Below are 21314 nucleotides of genomic sequence, written 5' to 3' on the forward strand. Positions count from 1 at the left end.
CTGGCCAAGCCCATATCACCACCAAAAATACTACCCTCCTTCCCCAAAGTCCTGTTTCTGCCTCTAATAGAACCTGCCAAAAATCTATCCAAATCCATCCAGGGCAAGAGATGACGCCATACCCAGGAAAGTCTGGGCTGATGGTAGCCATATACTGAATATGTAAGTGCATACTTCACCTTCATGTCCAGTCCAGACATAATAAATATTAGACTAATTCACAGCTTTTCAAGTTGTTTATCATTTCCCTCAGTGAAATACCGATATTTGTATGAGTTGAAATACACATCTAATTAAGAACTCGGTTGGGAGATGTTGGCATTAGATTAAACTATGCTATGAACATAAAGTGGGATTTTCAAAAGCATTGGTGCTGCTTGTGTAACTAAATCCATATCACTTTAAAAATTGCCACTCTAACTTCTTAAAATTTCTATTCACTTATACACATGTAGAAACAACAAGTACTACTGAATCGTTAATGCAGAACTATGAAAAATAGGTCTAAGTTTTAGACTTTACATCAAAATATGGTGTACTTAACATGTTTCTGAAAATCCAATGACAAATCAAAAGCCTAAAACTAACTTACCTTAATCATTCAACACAAATATACACAATACTCAGTGCATTTGCTTGTATAAATATTCAAATACTATTTACATTTCAACACTTTTTGAAATCTCAAGCATGTAGATACATAATAAATGTCTGTTATACCCACCAAGATCATTTAAATAATGAATAATCTGAAAAAAGTGATGCATCTGTTCAAGCAATATATATTACTATACAGTAATTTATCCTATTCTGGTAGTACTTCATGTAACTGGCCATCCCAGCCGAATATTGTTTTGAATATAATGACTTGCATGCCATAATTCTGTGTGTGCAAAGGAAGCATTTCAATCTGGACCGTCAATAACTCTAGAGTACATTTTGGCTAAGCTACCTGCAGGACTGAAGGAACTCACAAGCTTCTGATCAAATCTACAACTGTCTGGGCAACTGGGTGGGAGAAGAGCTGAGTTACAAATACTGTGTGTCAAAAACAACTTTAACAGGTAGCAGTGGTACAAAGAGTGTTAACATTAATCTTAGGACAGTAGGAAAGAGTGTAGTAGTAGAAGGACAAGGAAAAAGAAATAGCACAGGAAAGCTTATTAATAAAACCTTTAGTAAATCCTTTGTTTCTGTAAGACCTAGACTAAATATTGCAAAATTCAAGTTAACAAATCCTTAATACACACAGTAAAAATCTGAAGGAGAAAAAGCAAGACAGTGATAAATCTCAGAATTAAAAAGAAAATTGTGTTCAAGTGTCCACAATTCATGTTATCAGGAACAATAATAATACTAATAATAAAATTCTAAATCTGTTTGCCTCTCCTACATCAGCAGATTAGAAAAAAAAAATCACTTTGTCATAGCATTCCAACCAGGAGTTAGAAATTAAATCTTAACAGTAAGAAATACAACAAATAAAAATATTTATACAAAAATTCAGAGCATCACAGAAGTGCATTTTAAAAGAACTCTCTTCTATAGCCCATAAAAATGTTTATTTCATTTGTAAATCTTCATTCATAAAATAAGCACTCTAATTTTAGCTCCATTTTGTTTGTTAAGTATTGGTTTATCCAACTTTCTTCCCCTCTGAGTATTTGTTCCCCAAGCAGTCAGTTCTTGGGTATGAGACCATTCAATCTCACCAAGTTCCAACTTCAGAATTCACAGACCAAACATCTGAATTGAAACTATTATTGATCACACTATAACAGCCTCGATGAGACAAAAATCTATACTGTGAGAAAGTGCGAGCTTTTTCCTCACAGAAGAGATGGTGTGTGGTTTCTAAAAATAAAAATATCAAAAGTAGAGAGGCATCATACCTTCCCTACAAGTGCACAAATGCACCTACTGTAAAAGCCAAAAAAAAAAAAAACAACACTGCAGAAAGCAGAATATGAACTAACATCACAGTCAGTACAAGCTTTGTTCATCTTCTCAACCTCGCACTGGAAACTGAGATGACTGTAGCTGTATTTAGTTGCCAGAAGAAATGCTGAATTATGAGAGCCCCAGAGTTTCTGCACTTCAACGCATCTAAGTCTCTCTTGGGACTATGCTAAACATAAGGAGTGGGGAAGGAATCCAAATAAAATAGCAAACAAATATAGGAATAACACAGAGAAAATATAGCCTACAGTAAATGAGAAGATAAATTTACTGAATTTTTGTTAAGCTATTTTGCAGTGTATGCTGACTGCCTGAGGACATAGTTTATTAAAAATATAATCATATCCTCTCATTGTGTTTTTTCTTATGCTGACCTGTTTTCAAACTCCTTCCCATTTTAATGAACTGTCTCCTTTACTATAAACAAAATATTTAAATCCTAATACTGTCAAGTAAGTCCATTTATTAAGTATATAAAATTGAACAAATTAAAATACAACAGCAAATTCTGTAGCAGTAATTTTGTGTGCAGATTTTGCATCTGCTAGCAACAGAAATGCAGATGTGCACACTTGTGGCTCTGTAAAACTGACCAAGTTCAACACCATTTTCATAAGTGGTTAGAACAAATTCACTATTATGCTTTAACCTGAATTATTACCATTAAAAGGTACAAAAAGTCTACTTAGATGTTTTGGAAAGCAGTCTCTTTTAACATTAATGTATCCCAAAAGTCTTTGAGCTGAAACATCAACACTTATAATACCAGATGTTTGGTAAGATGATTATAGAGAAAACAGTTAACAGAAGAACACAAGTTTGAAGGCAAACAGTTTGGAATCACTAACTATTCCATACACTATATATGTCCTATCATACAAAATTTCAGTCATTCAAGGGTACATTGAACATACATTCGAATATAAAATTAGGTGCATATTAGAAGTAGAACTGCACAAGTATTTTGTTATCATTCTATCAGTTTATAATTCCTTTTTTTCAGAGTGAAAATAAAAAGAGTAAAATTGCCCAGGCAATCACCCCACTTTATTTTAAAAATCAATAAAACTCCCAATTGTACTGAAGTGCACATGTATCTTGAAACATGAAAGCAGTTTCATGCACTTCTACGCATTCTTAGCACACTTCTGAATTACACAGCAACACAATATAATACTCAAATGCTTATTATTGTACGCAAATTAAAAGTGATACATGAGTTTAACCCAGATTTGCATGTCTAAAGGCAAGCGGCCAAAAATGGCTCAAACAGTTCTCTGCCTCCTATGTAGTCTCGGTAGCATCTAAAGCTGTTGTAATTCAGAGCAGCTCGCAGTGGGCCCTTTGAGGCCATGATGCTGACGCGGATTGGCAGCAGCATGGCGTACTCCATGCTGGCCACCCCGTCCCGTCCTTTCAGGAAGTCTCCCTCCCTCTGGCCCTTCAGGGGGGCTTTCTCTTGGTGTTGCATTTTCCAAGCAACCTAAAGCAGTCAGAAACCAGGCGCCAAGGATTTGGCCCTACACCTAGAAAGACTTCATAAATCTCAGGGAAGGAACAATATTTGCAGTTTGAAGAGACTCTCAGGAGAAAGTTCACACTCATTGTTTTCTTGTTGCTCTAAAGACACATAATCACCACAGAGACAGGGTATTAAAGAAAAGGCCTCTAACAGAGCATTTAGCGTATAAGGTACTAAAGATTTCAGATACTTTTGTGGCAGTTTTCAACTTTTCCAACTCAATGGTTATTGGCTTGAGAAATATCATCTTTCTCTTGGATCATCACATTAATTTCTTTACACTTCATAAATAGCAAAGCTAAATTTATTAACACTTAAAATCTTGTCAGAAGGTGGGGCTATTAATATAGATGTTTGAGACTAACAATCCGGTCATCAACGTGATCAAGAACAAATTTCAAGTATAGAATTTCTTTATCACTCCCCACTGATTGGGAATCATTTTGTGTTTATAAACCCATTAAGTCACCAGCAGCAAACAGTGAAACAGACAATCTTCTGAGAAAGAAATTTATCTTCTAAAACTAAGTTTCTGTAAGCTCTTCTGAAAAGAGTTCTATCAAAACTACACAATGATTTACGAGAAACACAGACCACCATCTTGCAATAATTAAAGCCGCATGGCTGCTATGCTTTGGATCCTTTCTCACTGCCACGTTCGAGCGGGAATTGTGGAGGAGCAGCCACGAAGCCTCTCCCTAAGGAGCCGCGTCCTCAGACTGCCCAAACCGAGAAGCAGGGGAGAACTCCAGACTGGCTCTCTAGCTCCTCACATCAGCCTTCATCACAGCACTGAGCTACTCCATTTCACTGAATGTCCTTCTGCCTTTAACTGCCCCTCTAAGGCATAAATGGAGGATGCAAAGAGCAGCAAGTCCCGCAACATTCTCAGTGACCACTTTATACTGAAACACAAAAATATCTGCCAATCTCTCCCCTTCTCCCCCTTCAAAGGAAGATAATTTAAAACAACTAATAGCAAGCCACACCATGCCAGCTGGTAAAGAGTACAATGGAAAGAATGTAAAAAACACATTCATGATAGAAATTGGGGATTAGCTTTACTGAAAATATTAGCAGTAAGTAGCCCTCCAGAACACTAGCCTTAATGTAAAACAAACAAACAAAAAATCAACAGATCAGTGGAATAAAAGGCTCATCTTGTCTTCTGACCATCCATAAAACAATAGTGCATCTGTGTTGGGATGAACAAAGAATTTGGTTCCTGTGTACTTTTTGCTCCATGAACCCATTCTTCTTCAATTAGTTAACAATGGAACCAGTTTTATACCCTTTCCTTTGGCACTCTAGCTCAGTTTTACTTGTGTGAACATTTTCAAATCACCGTTTTATTAGGAGTGAGAAAGGAGGAGCAAACAGTATACTATTCTATTTAAAAAAAAAATCATCTAATCATTTGGAAACAACTTAATAAGCATCTCAAAACTACCCTTCATATATAACATGGCAAATAACTACTGTTAACAGGTGTCAGTACCGAAAGAAGTTTAATCATTCCTTTTAGTACAGTCCAGTTATTCAGTTGAAAATAACTGAACAAAAAGTTTGCAACAGTGGTTAAGTCCCCTATATGATAAACTGAAAGCCCAAAGTAGTGTTCGGAAATCACAAGTTTTTTGGATCTCAGTCTCATAATCAAAAGACTACAGTTTGCCAAGCTCCCAAGCTGCCCTTCTAGGCATCCCCAATACAGTAACCTCTGAAAGCCTTTGTGCACTGATTTTATTAATCAACATCTTTAACAAAGTTGTAACAAAAATACCTAGCCTCTTCACTGACTCTTCTGCTTGGTGCCCTGCTCTGTACAATCTTTCCGATCTCTCTTGCCCTTATGATACTATCAGTGAAAACATGGGATCATCCAGGAGCCTGCCAGGCTCCATAAACTCAGAATAGGAATGTGGTGCCTCTAATACAAAGAGGCTACGGATTTGTTTAAGACATACACACCTAAATAATGCTGCCGGCTACCACAGAATAACAGAATAAGCTCCTCCCCTACCAGCAGTTTAATGGTGTTGTGAAATGGCAATTACTATCATCTGTAATCCCAGTACTAAAGCATATTTGCCCTGGATTTTGTTTATTCTTAATTCGTTACTTTCTTTGAACAGCCGATTCCTACTAGCTACCGTGAGGAACAAGCTCAAAACCCTGTAAGTTTTGGCACCTGATCTAAGGCAATATGCTCTCCTGAAAAAAAGAAAAAAGCAACTTTTCACAGCTACTTAACTACAGCAAAATGAATAGAAAAGAGATTCAATACCATATACCCATGGCATTTTCATATTCATTTATTCACAAGTGTTGATACTAAAAATAACTTAGATCAAGTTTCAGTTTAGCCCATCCTGAAAACTTTGTAATCCCACAATTCCCATTTTTCTTCTTTCCATCCTTTCTCCTTGCCTCCACTGTCTAATATCTTCTTTTATACAATCCAATTAATAACTCACATTCTATAAATAACCTAGAGAAACTGCCCTCTGCATTGGAAGGCGTTAGATGGAAGGACCAACTTCGGACACCATTCTCTAGGACAGAAGGAGGTCCACTAGACAGCAAAAAGAATGACAGGGACCTTAGAAAGTCTGACATGGAGAAAACATTACAGAAACTGAGGGGCTTTGTTTGCTTGTTTTAGTGAAAATAGAAGATGTCCAAGAAGAGACATGGCAGTAGCCACCAAGTACAGAAAAAGTGTTGTAAAATACAAGGGAACAACATGTTCTTTCTATGTGTGGTAGATAGGACAAAATGTAATATAGTTTAGGAAGAAAAAATCAGGTTGGACATAAGGAAAAAAAAATGAATGGGAAGACCAGCAAAGCACTTGAATATGTAAGGATATAATCTCCAATACATGGAGATATGTGTAAGATGTGTGAGATCTTTGACAGATATATGTCCAATGGATCTTACAGTTAATATGAGTATATACAAGATCGTACATACAATACCTGCCTCAGGATAAGGAGATGGACTACATAATCCCTCAAGGTCTGTGATCCCTCTACCTTTCTATGATTCCATTACTCCTCATCAGTTTCCAAATCATTCCCCTTTACAGAAATTTGGGATTCTAGTTCTTATTCAAACAACACTGCTGTACTAGTGCCTAGTAATCACTGTCATAAAACACAGAAAACTTTGTAAGCCAGACTCTTAGAAGCATTGTGTTTAATATTAGGATTGGGGATAAATAATAGAATCTCATTAATATACATTTACTTGCAGACTCAGAACAATTAGCAGCTGAACAAACTCATACAAAGAAAATAATCACTCAAAATAATGAATTGTTGATTCACCATCATCTAGATTAAATGTAACACTTCAGAGACGTGTACTGTGATATCTTTGTAAAATTAATGAGGTCTTAGTAAGACCAGACCTCATTAAAGTATATACTGTTAAATCTTTCCTGGAAAATTGGAGAAAAAACACCTCTGTGTAAATTAACAGACTTGTCAGGCAGCTCCTACTGTAAAGACCACAAGGTGAAATATGGCAGAGCCAGAAAAAGCAGGAGTTCCTGGCTTTCAAATCAAATAAATTCCACTTGACAATATGGCCTAATTAAAGCTAATATAATCAGCAAAATAAAAAAAGAATACAATAAGAGCAACACGATTTTAAGTTAAATGAGAGATCTGACATTCCAAGTGTTCCCAGATTCAATAAATCTGGTGTGTAGATATAACTGACCAGTGTTTCAATGACTTACACCTCAGCGACAGATTTAAAGGGCTGTTTTTTTCTGCAGAACACAAGACCTTTGGTATTCTGCCTGACACTTGAAGACTAGCATGGCTACGAACAGCTTCACACAGAGACTATCACTGTTTGGAAGAATGGAGGTCACTGCCTTCATAAATACGTTTTAACCTTTTGCATCATGGCATAGTTAAGATGTCTGTCTCGCATATTTAAATTCCCTCACTTTTTCAAAAGAGAAATACCCAAAGAGACAGGCGGACAGAAAACTCAGAAGAATAACTAGTGTTGCAGTACCATAAAAAATGATCTAATCAACAACAGAAAAAATGAAATGACACTGACTAAACAGCACTATATTAACTCATTTGCTTGTTAGAAATTTTACAAATACATTCAGTTCTGTGCATTCTTATACTTAGTAGCAATCATTAATAGATTTATAGAACTATAATTGGAAAATTCTGAAACATAAGCTGCAATCTCATTCCTCAGATCAATAGGAAAAATGAATGACACGTGAATTGTGAAGTACATTATTCAAAAAAAAAAAAAAAAAAAAGAAAAGAAAACCACACCTCTTCTGTGTATAAATTTCACAGTTTATGGTTCACACTTTAATTGCTAATAGTTGCCATGGAGTCCACAAATAAGCCAGCATATAAGATTTACTGCAAGTCAGTTATAAGCAGTGAATTTCTGACTATGTAGCCTTGTAAAATGGACATGATAAATTTCTCCCAGCTATTTCCATTCCAATTACTGTTTGCCTCAGGTTTCTCATCCTGACTTTGAATAAATCTTTTTAGCAGCCATTTTTGACAGAAGCAGTTAAGTTAACCTATGAAAGCTCTGAAAACATCAACTGGCACAGAACTGGCCTACAATTTGAACTGTACCTCTTATTCTTGCGCTTTTGTGAAAGCCACATTACATTTTATTTTACTTTGGCCTCACACATTAACAAAACTGCACATATCAAAGAAATGTGATAGAAGGTTGTCCCAGGTTAACAGAATTCCTTTAATAACTAAAATGTGTAGCACTTACTCCTATTGATGTGCATATGTAAGTAGTTAATACCATCCCTATCACTTTTTAATGTTTACTCTTTCGAACATCTGAATCATGAATCCTTAATACACATATTTTTATGTACAAGCATCTACCCATCATACGTGGAACAAAGACACTTCACATTTGTATGATATTTAAATCACCTCATCTTTGGAATCACTTAAAAGACATAGTATATGATTTTGAATATTTCTCTGAAATAGCCTAAAGGAGAGCTTCTTAAAAAAACAAAAAACAAAAAAAAAAACCAGAACAAATGGAAAATGGATTGTTTTAAGAAGGCCTACATCTAATTAATAACATTCTTTTCTCCAGTATAGGGGCTTATAACTTGAGTGTTGAGAGAAAGGATTACTAAACTTGAGGAAATTTGTTTTAGAAATGGAGCCCTACCAAGTAAAGCGTTATGGGTATACAACTGAAACTGTAGCAAGGCCACATCCTGCAATTACAACTTTATCCCACAAAAGCAGTTTCAGATACAATACCTTCAAAGCTTATACAAAGTGCTCACACCCTAAAGTCCATCTTTAACACATGACTTCTTCGTTATTTTCTCAAGGGACAGTGCAGTAATGGGAAAGATGTGTTCACTTGACACATCTATTAAAACCCATACAACAGACATTTAATTCTGCGCTGATAGAAGTCAACAAACTATACAAACAGTCATAAATATACATATTGCTTACATAATTTACTACATTCCAGTTTTCTTGAACTTGAAGTAACTAAAAAGAAATACACAATTCCAAAATTAGAACTATAAAGCCAGAAGGATATTTTTGCATTTTTTTTCCAATTGACAAAAAATAATCTTGATTATAAACACTTAGAAAGGAAAAATAAAATTAAAAAAGACGAGATGGCTGTGAGCGGTTATTTATTTCTAGTACTCAAATGGGATTCCAACCGGTTTTAACCCTGCTGCGTGAAACTCAGCACAGCTTCAGCACGTGCACCAACGAAAAACACAATAACCCACCAACTACACTCAGATTAAAACAAAGTGGTTAATTAAAAAATAAAAAAGGAGTAAGGAAGGAACTACTGACTATAAAAATAAGACAGAAACTGATATTCCACTTTTAAGTGAGATTATCCGAAGTTGAAATCCACTGTCAGCATTCAGTAATGGCTACTGTATCCAGAACAGAGCATCTGCTTATTCACACTTTCTGATGCTCATATTGTGGCGTAGTACTCACAACCTAGACACAAATATCTAATAATGAAGCAGTGAGAAAGTGGCCTCAAACACTTTGCAAGGTACCATCCAAAGTAATTAACAAATATTTTAAAATATTTATCACTAACACTATAGCAAGAACTAAAAATTGCTCTCCTATGGTATTTTTTATCCTGTCTTACATACTCATAGCTATTTATTCTGAAACGTTCCATTTAGTCAGTTTGTGCTGTAAGTAGTTGGTGGTTAGTACGAGTCTTCCAGATGAGGAAAGGTGAAAGGAGAAAGATTTTATGGAGGAAAGGTGAGAGGAAAAAAAAAAAAAAAAGTAACAGCAAGCTGCAAGGGACTCTGCAAACCTGAATGTAACAGAATGTATGACTTATCAGATCAAAAAAACAGACAGCCAACCTCCTAGTCAAAACACATTTGATAAAATATGCAGACACAAAAGGGTTTTTTGTGCTAGTTACAACCTGAGGAATATTAAAGCAACTTGATTTTCAGAAGCATTTAACACACGTATACTGAAAGATAAAGTCCCTTAAAATGTTTCCCTTACAGCTAAGCCAATCCTCCAAAATACTTTTGAAAGTCTAGGCCAGCCATTTTAAGAGACTTTTTCAAAACTGCTTTGATTTTAATGCCAAAAGTCTACATATAACAGTAATCTTTTCTCCAAACCATTACAATGAACACACAGAATAAGTTCACAGCTTCAAAGAAATGAATGTTCAATGTGAGCTGCTGATACTAACGTGGAGTAATATCCTGACCATTGAGGAAGCCCAGTGAAGAAGAGGAAGGAACAGACAAGGAAGGGAGTTAAAAGTAACTGTTAAGACGACATACGGACACAGGCCACTGAAAAATAAAACAGGGATTTTTTGCCCCACTTTGCAATTCTTGTCATTTTCAGGGGGTATGTTTGTGGGTGTTTGGGGCTTTTGTTTCTTTGTTTTTAAACAGTCTTGTCACAAATCGATACCCCTATGTTGCCAGAACTTGCATTGCTTTTTAAGAGCAGGCAATGGCTTTTCAACCTACATATTATGGTTCTTTATTAATAGTTGGTAACGCATGCCTTTGTAACAAGCATTGACTTTAAAATAATTAGTTGATTTTTAAATTAATCCTGGAAAAGTCATGAATACAAGTGCTGACAAACTTGAGCAGACCAAGTCCCAGTCCTCCTAATTTCCCTCAATTTATCATCTTTTCCCATTGTCAAGGTAAACTGTGGCATCACTTAGAAAAGCAGGCTGACAACTGGTAGCAACTTAAGTACATGCTGAATAGAAATCCATCACGGAGGCACAAAAATGCCAGCTCTTTGTCGTGTGGAACTAGTGACATATTTTGCAAACCTGTCAGCACTTCAGTGGCAGAATCAAAACAGCATATGCTTATAACAAAAAAAATCACAGAGGATCACATTCTGCTTTGAGTCTCTTTCCCTCATTCATTTCAGCTTACACAGCAAATCCAAGCTTACTGAAAAGGTTAACTAAATTCCATGGTCAGGGAACTGTGAAAGAGTCAGGGCTCCTGAGAATGAAACACACAATACTAGATTTTGTGGAGGTGGAATTGCAGGCTACTACTGTATATATTTCACTGCTGCTGAAGGAATGATGCTGAAATTCCTAAAATCAGCCAAAGAAATCGGCTCTAGAGTTCTATAAAATACCAGGGGCACTGCTTAAGACCACAGTCAGTCTGAGGTATTTAGTTTAAGAATGATTAATCACAGATGAATCAGCCTTTTGTTTCTTTTTTGACATTTCAGAACCCTTTCTAGTGTTCCATCTATCTGAAGTCTGGCCATGCCTTGATACCAAAGTAGACTGTTTGAAATAATTCCATTTACTTTGGCCTGCATACAAGTCTGGATAAAGATTTCAGTCAAAACACCTCTTCAAATCATAGAATGGGCTTAAAATGGTACACAGAGATAACACAGCAAGAAGATATTAGAGCTGTTACACACTTCAAAGTACATTAATTTTTATTTACAAATTTAATGGAATGGTTTCAGGGAAAGCAGAACATTGGCCAAAATAAGTAACAATGTGTGCTCAAATTGCAATATTTGCATGAAAATATTGACATTGAAAAAGCTTTGGAAAGCCCAGAAGTCAGGAAATTCGCATCGAAAACTTCACCAACAGCCCCTTCCCAATATGAGAACTCAGAGGAAAACATGATTTAAGGTCACAGACCTTAATGATAAAAGCTGGGCAGCAAGTACACTGATTATTTAGATCAGAAGCACAAAGCCAAAATCTATTTAGTATTAGCCACCACGAGATTCAAAAATCAGCATCAAAGAACTGCGATAGAAAGAACAGAAGGGGGTAGGTTAGAACCTCAGAGCTCAGTAGGGACTGGAAGAATAGAATTTAGTAACACAGAGCCATAAAGTATAATTCTCGAACCTGAAAGATGTGGGATACCACAGACAGATGCTCAGTATAGCAAAAAAAATCCAAGATCCTCTCAACTATCTCTTCAATATGACTGTTGACTAAAGCTCGTTCTTTTATCTCTGTAATTCTATAAATATGTTTTTAAACGTGTCATTAACTGAAAAGCATTAATGATCACAGATACAGTATTAAAACAATCGAGAAGCAAGTTTGAGACCAACATCACTCTAAAATAAAATACTTTCTTGTACTTAAAATTTTCTCATGGAGTCCAAAATGCATCAAGGAAAAGACTTTGCATCTTCTGAGTCCTGGAAAATTTTCCACAAGACTATTTATCCAACATAAGAACTGCCACATCTAACAGAGCCTGAGAAGTTTTACCACAAGGTCATGAATTTCTTCAGAGAACCATTTTAATCTTGCATTACCCTAACCTACCCTGAAAAAGTGGAATAAAGCCATTGCTTAATGTTTTTATAATATTTTTTCCATATTAATATAGTTAACAGGACTACAGAAATCCCTTTGTCTCAATTTAATGTATATTTTATTTTACCAGTCATAAAGATTAACTCATAAATGGGAATAAAGAAGAGCTGGGAACTAAAAAATAGTCTAATATTCTACATAGTCTCTTCCCCCATCTAACGTAATTTACCTGGTACTCCATTGTTTTAAATCACGCTGCCATCAAATGCAAGCTGTTTGGGAGTGAAGGTAAAGAGAAGGAAGAAAAGGCAGCAGAGAGTCAAATACAGGTCCCTTTTAAGAACTTCTGTAGTTACATGTCTGATCCATGGGCTATAAGATATTCTTTAACTATCTCACTTCCTCCCTGAAAATTCAGAAATCTTAAATTGTATTACTGTGCCACAGGAATCCTGTCCTTAGCATCCTTACTATGAGAAATCAGTACTTCAGCAAAATATTCAGTCTGTGCCTTGGACCTCATTAGAGGACACAAATGTACCAAGACGACCTGCTGCAGAAGGGAAAAGCTATTATTAGATACGGCTCAGTCACTGTTACATAATGATCACCTATAATCAGTTTTTAAAAATTGATATTTGATCATTACTTTACATCCACAAGAAAAGGAGAATCCAAAAGAGATGTCTAGACTTTGCATTCCAAGACAGCACCCATGCAGAACAAGACTTCAATGCTTACCATTGGATATTTACACATCTAAACTAGGACTCACGTGTATTTAAAACTTAAACATTCCTCTATGTTCTTTTGTGGACAATACTAATGTACCAGTCCTGGATTATAATATAAGCAAGCAGAACAGTTCATTGCACAGACCCCCAACTATTTCAACCAAATCCTGCACATAAGACTGAATTTTACTTCATGCAAAGTGAAACACTGTCAAACTGCTTAAATCAACATCATAAAGTCACTACTCCTTCTGCACCCCGAATGAGAATGTCAGCTGCAAGAGCATCCAGACTCTAGCAGACAGTACGAAGCAAACCAGTAGTCAAAGCTCAGGTGTTTTTGCTGGAAAGGTTCCAGTACAATGTTTACTTCAAAAATCAAGTGCAAACGTTAGCTTAGGCATTTCTATTGATCACAGTCAGACACCAGAAGGAAAGAGTTTGCCCCCAGTACAACCCTTTCCAAAATCCTGTGACTTCGTAGTAAACAAGTATAGCATGCAAACGTTCCTCATAAGTCACTGCTCATGTAAACACGTAACACTGTGCCCAGCCTCGCTTTCCAAACATCTTAGGACATATAACTTGCAAAGGGCATTACAAGCAGAGCATAAGAAACAGTCGTTAGTTCTTCAGCCCCTTCCTTTTCCTCCCTTCATTTGATTTGCTTACCATGACATCTGTTTAACAATGTCCACCCATTTCCTTTCATTCTTCCACACTAATGTCATTAAGGGAAGGGGACCTCTAATATCTCTATTAAACTGGAACCAAGCAAAGTCTGCAAAATGTAATGTAAGTCAAGCAGACATAAATTAAATTACTTAATCTGCAAAGTCACTACTTTACCACTACTAATCACGTCACAAGAGTAGTAGCATTATCCAGAAGCATTTCAAAGCTTAGTTTTAAAACTTATTTCAGTGAGGGTAAAGGCTACAGAATTAATATCCATTGTATTTTCAGTGGTATTACATTTAGTCAACGTTAAAAAAAGTAGAAGGGGGGACCCTCGCAACTCATTTAATAAAATTATTCTCCCAGAGAGCACTCCCTTACCTGCTATTTTGGGTGTTCTGAATAAATACATGTTGTTTTTTTCCTCTCCCTTTTCCCCTACCCCTGGTAGAATGATTTCCATACTTGGCCACACTGAATTATCTAAGTACATTGACATGGATAGGTTTCCGAAAGGCTAAAACGTATATTCTACCAATCACAGTGATGTCAGAGAAGCATCAGGTGTAAGTAAGGGAAGAATAAGTTTAAGGAATTAGAATGTGCAAAAAAATTAAGATTATCCCCACTACACCTTATTCAATTTCCATTATTAGAGTGTGGAAACTAGAAGCATCTCTAGAAGATTATATTCGTGACACAACCATTTTCAAATAACAGCACAGTCTCAATAGAAGAGATTCCATATTGTTGTAAGTAATACAAATGTATAATGGCTATGGAAGTTAAGTTCCATATTCACAGCATTTAATCTCCACATTTTAATAGCTTGCTAGCTACTTTAATACATTGACTCATGTATGAGCTTTATTTAATTCAAGGATACAAAGTTCATGTTTTATTAAAACAAATGGCTGAACCAAAATTTTCTTAGCAACAATATCTTAAAGAACTGGGATATTTTTTGTCATTATAGTCAGATTAGTTTCTTTTCTTACTGAAGAGCCCTGGTAAACTGAATACATTCTCATTACAAGTCTTGAACTATGTAGGTTGTAGGACAGACAACGGATGTTACTCTGTAGTGTCTCAACACAAATCAATCATCCCAAACCTTTTAATATTTACCAAAGAGTAGAACAAGTAATCAGAACCCACAATTCAAGATGGTGATGTGATATTCTTTACAAAGTTTTACATTACAGAGGTATTATTTTCCAATTCACCAAATGATTTGCCTCAAAGTCAACACTCTCTTTGCTTTGGCTAGCAAATGATGATGATACATTCAAGTTGGCAAAGGAAAAAGCATCTTTTAAAAAAACAGGGAGGGAGGGTGGAATTTGTTACCTTCAGAAAAATGAATTATTATGGTCACCTGTAGCACAGGCCACAATAAGGATGAAATGGCTCTTCCTTCACAACCATCACTTCAATGAACCCTCCCAACTTTTTGGCTATTAAAAAAAACCTGCAAGGTTTTTAGCATACTTTCAAACAAAACAAAAACAAAAACCATGAAAATCCTATTTTATGAGCTATATTTCCATATTAGAAACATTTTTAGAAAATAAAATTATGCATTAACAACATATATTTGGTCACATGCAAATGTTTGGCAAATTTCTATTCAGTATGCTCAAATAGTATAGTAATATTCAAAAAGCAATCACACATTACAGAGAAAACATACCACTTTCACAAGGTCTAAAAAACACAGAAGAGAGAAACTCTCGGGCACTTAGGTTTAAGCAAATTTGTGGCTAACGTGTTACAAAGGAGGTCTGGGGGCAGACTGGTTATTCCAAACTTTCTGTGGAATCTCCTGACCGTTTCTTCAAAAATCTGCTACTGGGCTCTACTCAAAATAGCTACTAACCATAGCTTCTCATGGGTTTGATCTGCAGAGTAAGTCCCATATCTCTAACCAAAAAAAAAAAAAAAAAAAAAAAAAGAAAAAAGGAAAAAAAACAAGGACAGCCAAGACCAAGGTGGCATGTTATCATTGCCTGTAGTCACTAAGCAACATTTCCCCGACTATTCAATCAAACCTAAAAAAAGAGAGAATTTTAGACTATTGCCAGATAAATTGTAAATATGAGATACCCAGGTGATCACACACTATTATCTGACAGCCTGGAAAACCTCTTCATGTGAACTGCTTGCAAGCCAATTTGTAATAAATACCACATGCAGCTAAACTAAAACAAACAAACAAACAAAAACCAAGCCAAGTTAAATAGTAACCAACATTCAAATTAAACTATATGAAGACTACATTAAAATGCAAAATGATAATTACAAAATATTATATTACTGGGAACACTGTCAAATACTTTGAATAATCATACACTAAGGAAACAAGTAAAAACAAACTTTACCTTGTATCTCATTTTAGGGCATGAATGAATGTAGAAACCCATATAATAAAAACAGAGATCAGGAGCTTTTTCATGGAGTTGCCTAGTAAAAGCAATTTCCCTACAAAAGTAAAGAAAAAAAAGATTAATTACTTATGAATACAGTTCTTATATTTATTTTACCTCTTCACAGAGGAAATATTTTACATCTACTTGGCTCTTGAGCCAGTGAAAGAACTAGACTTTGATTAAGTAAACAAAGAAGACTATAAACTCAAAAGAAATGCTAAAAGCAAGTAAACAAACAAAATCACATGCTAAAAACCTTCTATTTATGCATTTTGCCTTGCCAAGTGACTGACTTGAAATTCAAACAGCAAGTGATTAAAAGCCTCCATTTAACAGGTTTCTTGTTAATATTCATAGACACTGGAATTCCACAGAAATCTGGCCTCCCTATTGTACACAGAGGGGCTAACACAGCTCAGGACAACATCATAGGATTTTTAAAAATCAATAAGCTTCAAGGATAAGCCTCTTGTTTGTTTTATTGTTTGCATTCTAGCAATTTACATGTAAAAACATCCACCTTCATGCAACAAAAGCACCTATCTCATGTTTGTTTGTATGATCTCATTTATTTTGGAAGAGAAGCATCAATGTATTCCACAATAAGTTCTCGTTTTATTTTACTGGCATTAGGCCAAGATTCTGCCAGTGTTTCCACTACAACACTCTTCTTTACAGCATTTGGATCTTGGCAGTTACAATTTTTATCAAATTTGACAGAACAGGGATGTTAAATTATTACTTTCAATATTTAAGAGGATATGAGAATGTGCATATAGGAAGCATGTACAAATACATTTTTTTAGTCACTTCAAAATTACGTTAGTAATGACGATGTTCAAATGTACTGAAAACCTACATTTATTTGGTTTTGGTTGAATGTACTTTGCTGAATCCATCACAAATTTACTATAATTATGTATCTATACACATCCTTTTCAAAACGAATTGCTAGAAATAAGTTACTCCATATCTGATGATGAAAGTGAGATTTATGTACTACCAAAAATATACAAACATGGACTTCACGTACATATATAATCTTTAAGACAATTACAGCACAAAGTTAAACAACCTTAACAACCTTAATCATGCAGATTTTCCTGGACCTAATTAAACAAAACCTTTTTGCAGTTCATGTAAAAAAGCTGAAACACTACAGGAAAAAAAAACATTATCTTTACATGTCAAATATGCTTAAATATTGTTTGCAATTGGACTACATTGTCCTATTTAATAAGACAAAAACAAAAAGACTCAAATATAAAGTAAGTAAACCATAGTGTAATGAGATAACTTGGGCTGCAGAAGCAATCTAACTATGGGCAACAAAGCTTTGTCTAAGCTTGCTAAGGGCTAAACTGAATTAGTCCACACAATACCAAAGCTAGATTGCTTAGAACAACTGCAGGTGTCCTCACATGTACTACAGCATCCAGTGATACAATCTAGATAAGAGACTCTTTTAATTCAAGTTCCTGCTTTATCTCTCATTTACCTGTTCCACCAACCCCACTGCAGACACAGCTTTACCGGAGGAACAAGAAAAGATCTTTCTCTTTTCCCCTAACCCTCACTGGCCCTGCTGAAGCACCAGAATTTCGTGCAGTCTCATGCAGAGCTGTGGCTTCTTCCAGCTTCCTGGCATGATCCGAAGCTCACTACCACACTGAACAGATGACCATACATAAGCCTATAGCTTCCCAAAAGCAGGTGAGAAAGAGCAATGTTGCACAGCATTTAGGGAGTGCGTTCTTCTCCCCACAGGGCTCCAGCACAAGAGAATGCTCTTACTACATCGTTGGGTGCAGCCAAGAGATTTGACAGTATCACATAACTAACACACACCTGCATTCTTTCTGCCTAAATCATTCCTATGGAAAAGGGAGGACAGATTTGAAGCTACTCTTTTGGAAAAACTTTCAGTTATGATACATATTTGAAGAATTATAATGGCTATTAACACCTGGCAAGAGTAGTTAACTAATAAGCAATATACCATTATATACATATTTTCATTTCACTAATACAAAATTCAGACTTAGTACTTCAATGCTACATAACCCATTTCAAAAGAAGTGCAAGTATGTCTCTCTCACAAAAGAAAGATTATGAATGCTATGACTGTTTACTATTAATGATTTCAGGCAGTAGGGGGAAGGTTTGTTAAACCTTTCCTATCCTGCAACTCAGAATGAAATCCACTCAGTATTTGGTTGGCTTTTTTCCTTTGGTAAGACTGGTATTTCACAAGCAGCTTCTTCTCCCCTCATTTTTTACTTACATTCCTGTATATTTCAAATTATCGTCAAATCCCATCCTTTCTACGAGTCAGCATCAAAAATTCTCAAAATAGCATGAACTGGAAGTGATAGGACTGCAATGAAGTTTAATCTCCTCAGAGTAAAATTGGCAACAGCTTTTAAGGTTTCGGATTCCTTTGCAACTCCCTAAAACCTTCCCTAACTCTCAGATTTTTTTCCCCTCCCTCTTTGAAAGAACAAGGCTGGCTCCCCCTAAGACTGTTGGGAGCGCATTTTTATTGCCTTAAATGCAGCAGAATTTATAATCTGCCTTTTCACTAGTTGAACCATGCAAGTGTGTTGCATTCACATAAAGTTCAAAATTTCTTATGTAGAAAATTTAAAACCATTTCAAGAATTCATAAGCATGGATTGTGTCAGTCTTTTATTCCACAAAGTAATGTGATACGTACAAACACTAAAAAACAGCTCTTGGGAAGATTTAGTATTTTATTGTGAAGGATCATCTTTCATTTAAAAAAAACAAAAGAAAAAAACAAAAACAGACAAATTTTTAGCATTCAGATAAATTCCAGATACAAAAAAGGTCATTTGTCACTCATGGAAGTTCAAACTTTTTTTTTTTTTTTTTAAACATTTGTGAACTCTAACGAATTTTATGAAAATGCCAGCGTCAGTGATCGCATCACAAAATGACCGATTCAGACTCTGCTAGACTTAAATCAGTGGAGGTGCTATACCATCAGTTACATTAATGCTCATGACACCCATCCCCAGCTGCATGATCCCACCACAGTCCTTGCACCAGCTTTGCTGTTAACATGCTCTTCACTGAGCCAATTCAGCTCACTAATCAGGTTGCTACAGCAAACAGTGTTCTGATCAGTAACTAAACTGGCTAAGCATATGGTTGCTAGAAGCCCAGCACATTCTAGAGATGCAGAGGAGCACAGCTGCAGAACCTCATTTGACCAACCATAAACCCTTAGAGTGATGTCAGCAAATTCAACAGCAAACATTGTGGGGGAAACCCTTTGACAAACGCATTTGAACAATCCATGAGAAGCTTATTCAGAAGTCACAAAAATCACTATTATGAAGAGAAAAATACACTCAAAAAGCAGAATTCAAAAAAGGTTCTCACAAAATCAGAAGATACTAATCAAAATCTAAAAAAATAAAGAGTGGTTAGGGTCCCGAAAGATGGAATTGCATACAGTTCATTAGCTGTTACAAAAGCATATGAAGTAACTGTGAATGGAGGAGACTTCCTAAAAAAATAGTTTTTCTTTTTTTCAAAAGTCATGTATTTCTGGTGCGTAAAACTATACACTGGGGTAGCTCGGAAGCTTCTATCTGCAGAGAAGGTACGATCAGACAAGATGCTTTGGAGAAAGAGGAAAGCTAAATCTCAGAATTCTATCACATACAACGGTACCAGAGTGTAGTACGAGTCTGAAAAGTCAAAGATTTTTGCTAGGACTTCTCAGACCTAGAGAAACTTGAAAATAGATGGGTCTGACATATGGTTCAAAGCCAATCACTTCATTAGGATCTCTCTGGGGAACTCTGACATGTCTGTGACCAGCTCATTTCGTGTCAGCAAAGCAGCGGCAAAAAAACCTAACAAACAATTGAGATGCACAAATTTTTCCACTCACTTAATTTTTTTTATTTACAATAATAATGGAATCAAAACTGCTCATGGGGGAAAAACAGTAGCTTACAATTTACCATACAGACCTTATTCCCAGAGGAATGAATTATTCACTACTCCCACTGTTCTGCAGACACCGAACTAGGCTGATAATCAGTATAGGCTTTAAAATTCATAGGATTATTCCATCAAGTTTTCTGAAGATAATGAGATTATTATACCTGAAAATACATTAAATGCTACTACAGTGGGAAACTATTAATTCAGAACACAACTATTTTTAGAGGCTTTGTTATTTATGATCATTTATGATCTCAGTGTGCACACAGCGATAAAAATGATTAATTTCATTTGGTGACAGAGCTAAGAAAAGAGTCAAAGGGAAAATCACTCCAACAAAAAAAAAAGGTTTTCTTATTGAAACTAAACAATACAAAATTATCTTCTGGGTGAATAAAAATTAGGTATTTCGTTTCTGTTTGCTCTTAATCTGTAAATACTAAAATCTCTACAATACTAAAATCCTCTAAATCTTCTGTACAGCCTAATTAAAGATGACTATTAAAAACATATTTGGAATGCAACCACCTGCAGAGAATATAAAGAAAAAAAATCCTTTGCTAGTGTTTCCAGTAAAGGATATAAAATCAAAAACTCAAATATAGGAAAAAGTATCAATTATTACTATAATATCTGACTAAAGAACAAGAACTTCTCCTTACCGTAATGCAGAGTAGACTCCCAAAGATAAGAAAGAATAGTCTGGATCATAGTACAGATACACAGAGGACACGCAGTAGGGAAGGACGTCGACTACTCCTACAGCAATTATCTTCCCGTCTAGCCAATACTGCTGGTGAAAAGAACCATAGCCACAATCTGGTCCATTTGGAAGATTCTCTGCCTAACCAAAACAAAACAAAAAAGGGATCAGTAATTCAACAGGTATACTTTCAGTATAAAAAAAAGAATTTAGGAAGGTTTTTTAAGAGAAAAGTAAATACTGTGAGAAATATGATATACTCTGATACACAAAGTATATAGAGAAAGGAAAAAAAAAATCTTAGTAGCAGGGAAGATGGTGCAAGTTCACTATCATTTGTGATTTTTACTGTATTCATGATCAGTAAACTCTATATATCACACACCACAAATACGAGTCTGAAAATAGCCCTTGCCATCTAGCATTTATAGTACTGGACTGGT

At 35.6% G+C, this 21314-nt stretch overlaps 1 protein-coding gene across 13 annotated transcripts in view; it reads right to left on the reverse strand.

Annotated features, from left to right (window-relative positions):
* Nucleotides 1-21314, reverse strand: part of ATE1 (arginyltransferase 1) — a 95199-nt gene that overhangs the window by 35024 nt on the left and 38861 nt on the right. For all 13 annotated transcript variants that reach the window (XM_064514326.1, XM_064514330.1, XM_026105548.2 and 10 more), the window contains 2 exons: nt 20831-21012; nt 16140-16239 (listed from right to left, as the gene is read on the reverse strand). In XM_064514326.1, the coding sequence (XP_064370396.1) occupies nt 16140-16239; nt 20831-21012 (282 nt within the window). The remainder of the gene's footprint in view (nt 1-16139; nt 16240-20830; nt 21013-21314) is intronic.

This window comes from Dromaius novaehollandiae, chromosome 6, assembly GCF_036370855.1.
Source record: "Dromaius novaehollandiae isolate bDroNov1 chromosome 6, bDroNov1.hap1, whole genome shotgun sequence".
Lineage (NCBI taxonomy): Eukaryota > Metazoa > Chordata > Aves > Casuariiformes > Dromaiidae > Dromaius > Dromaius novaehollandiae.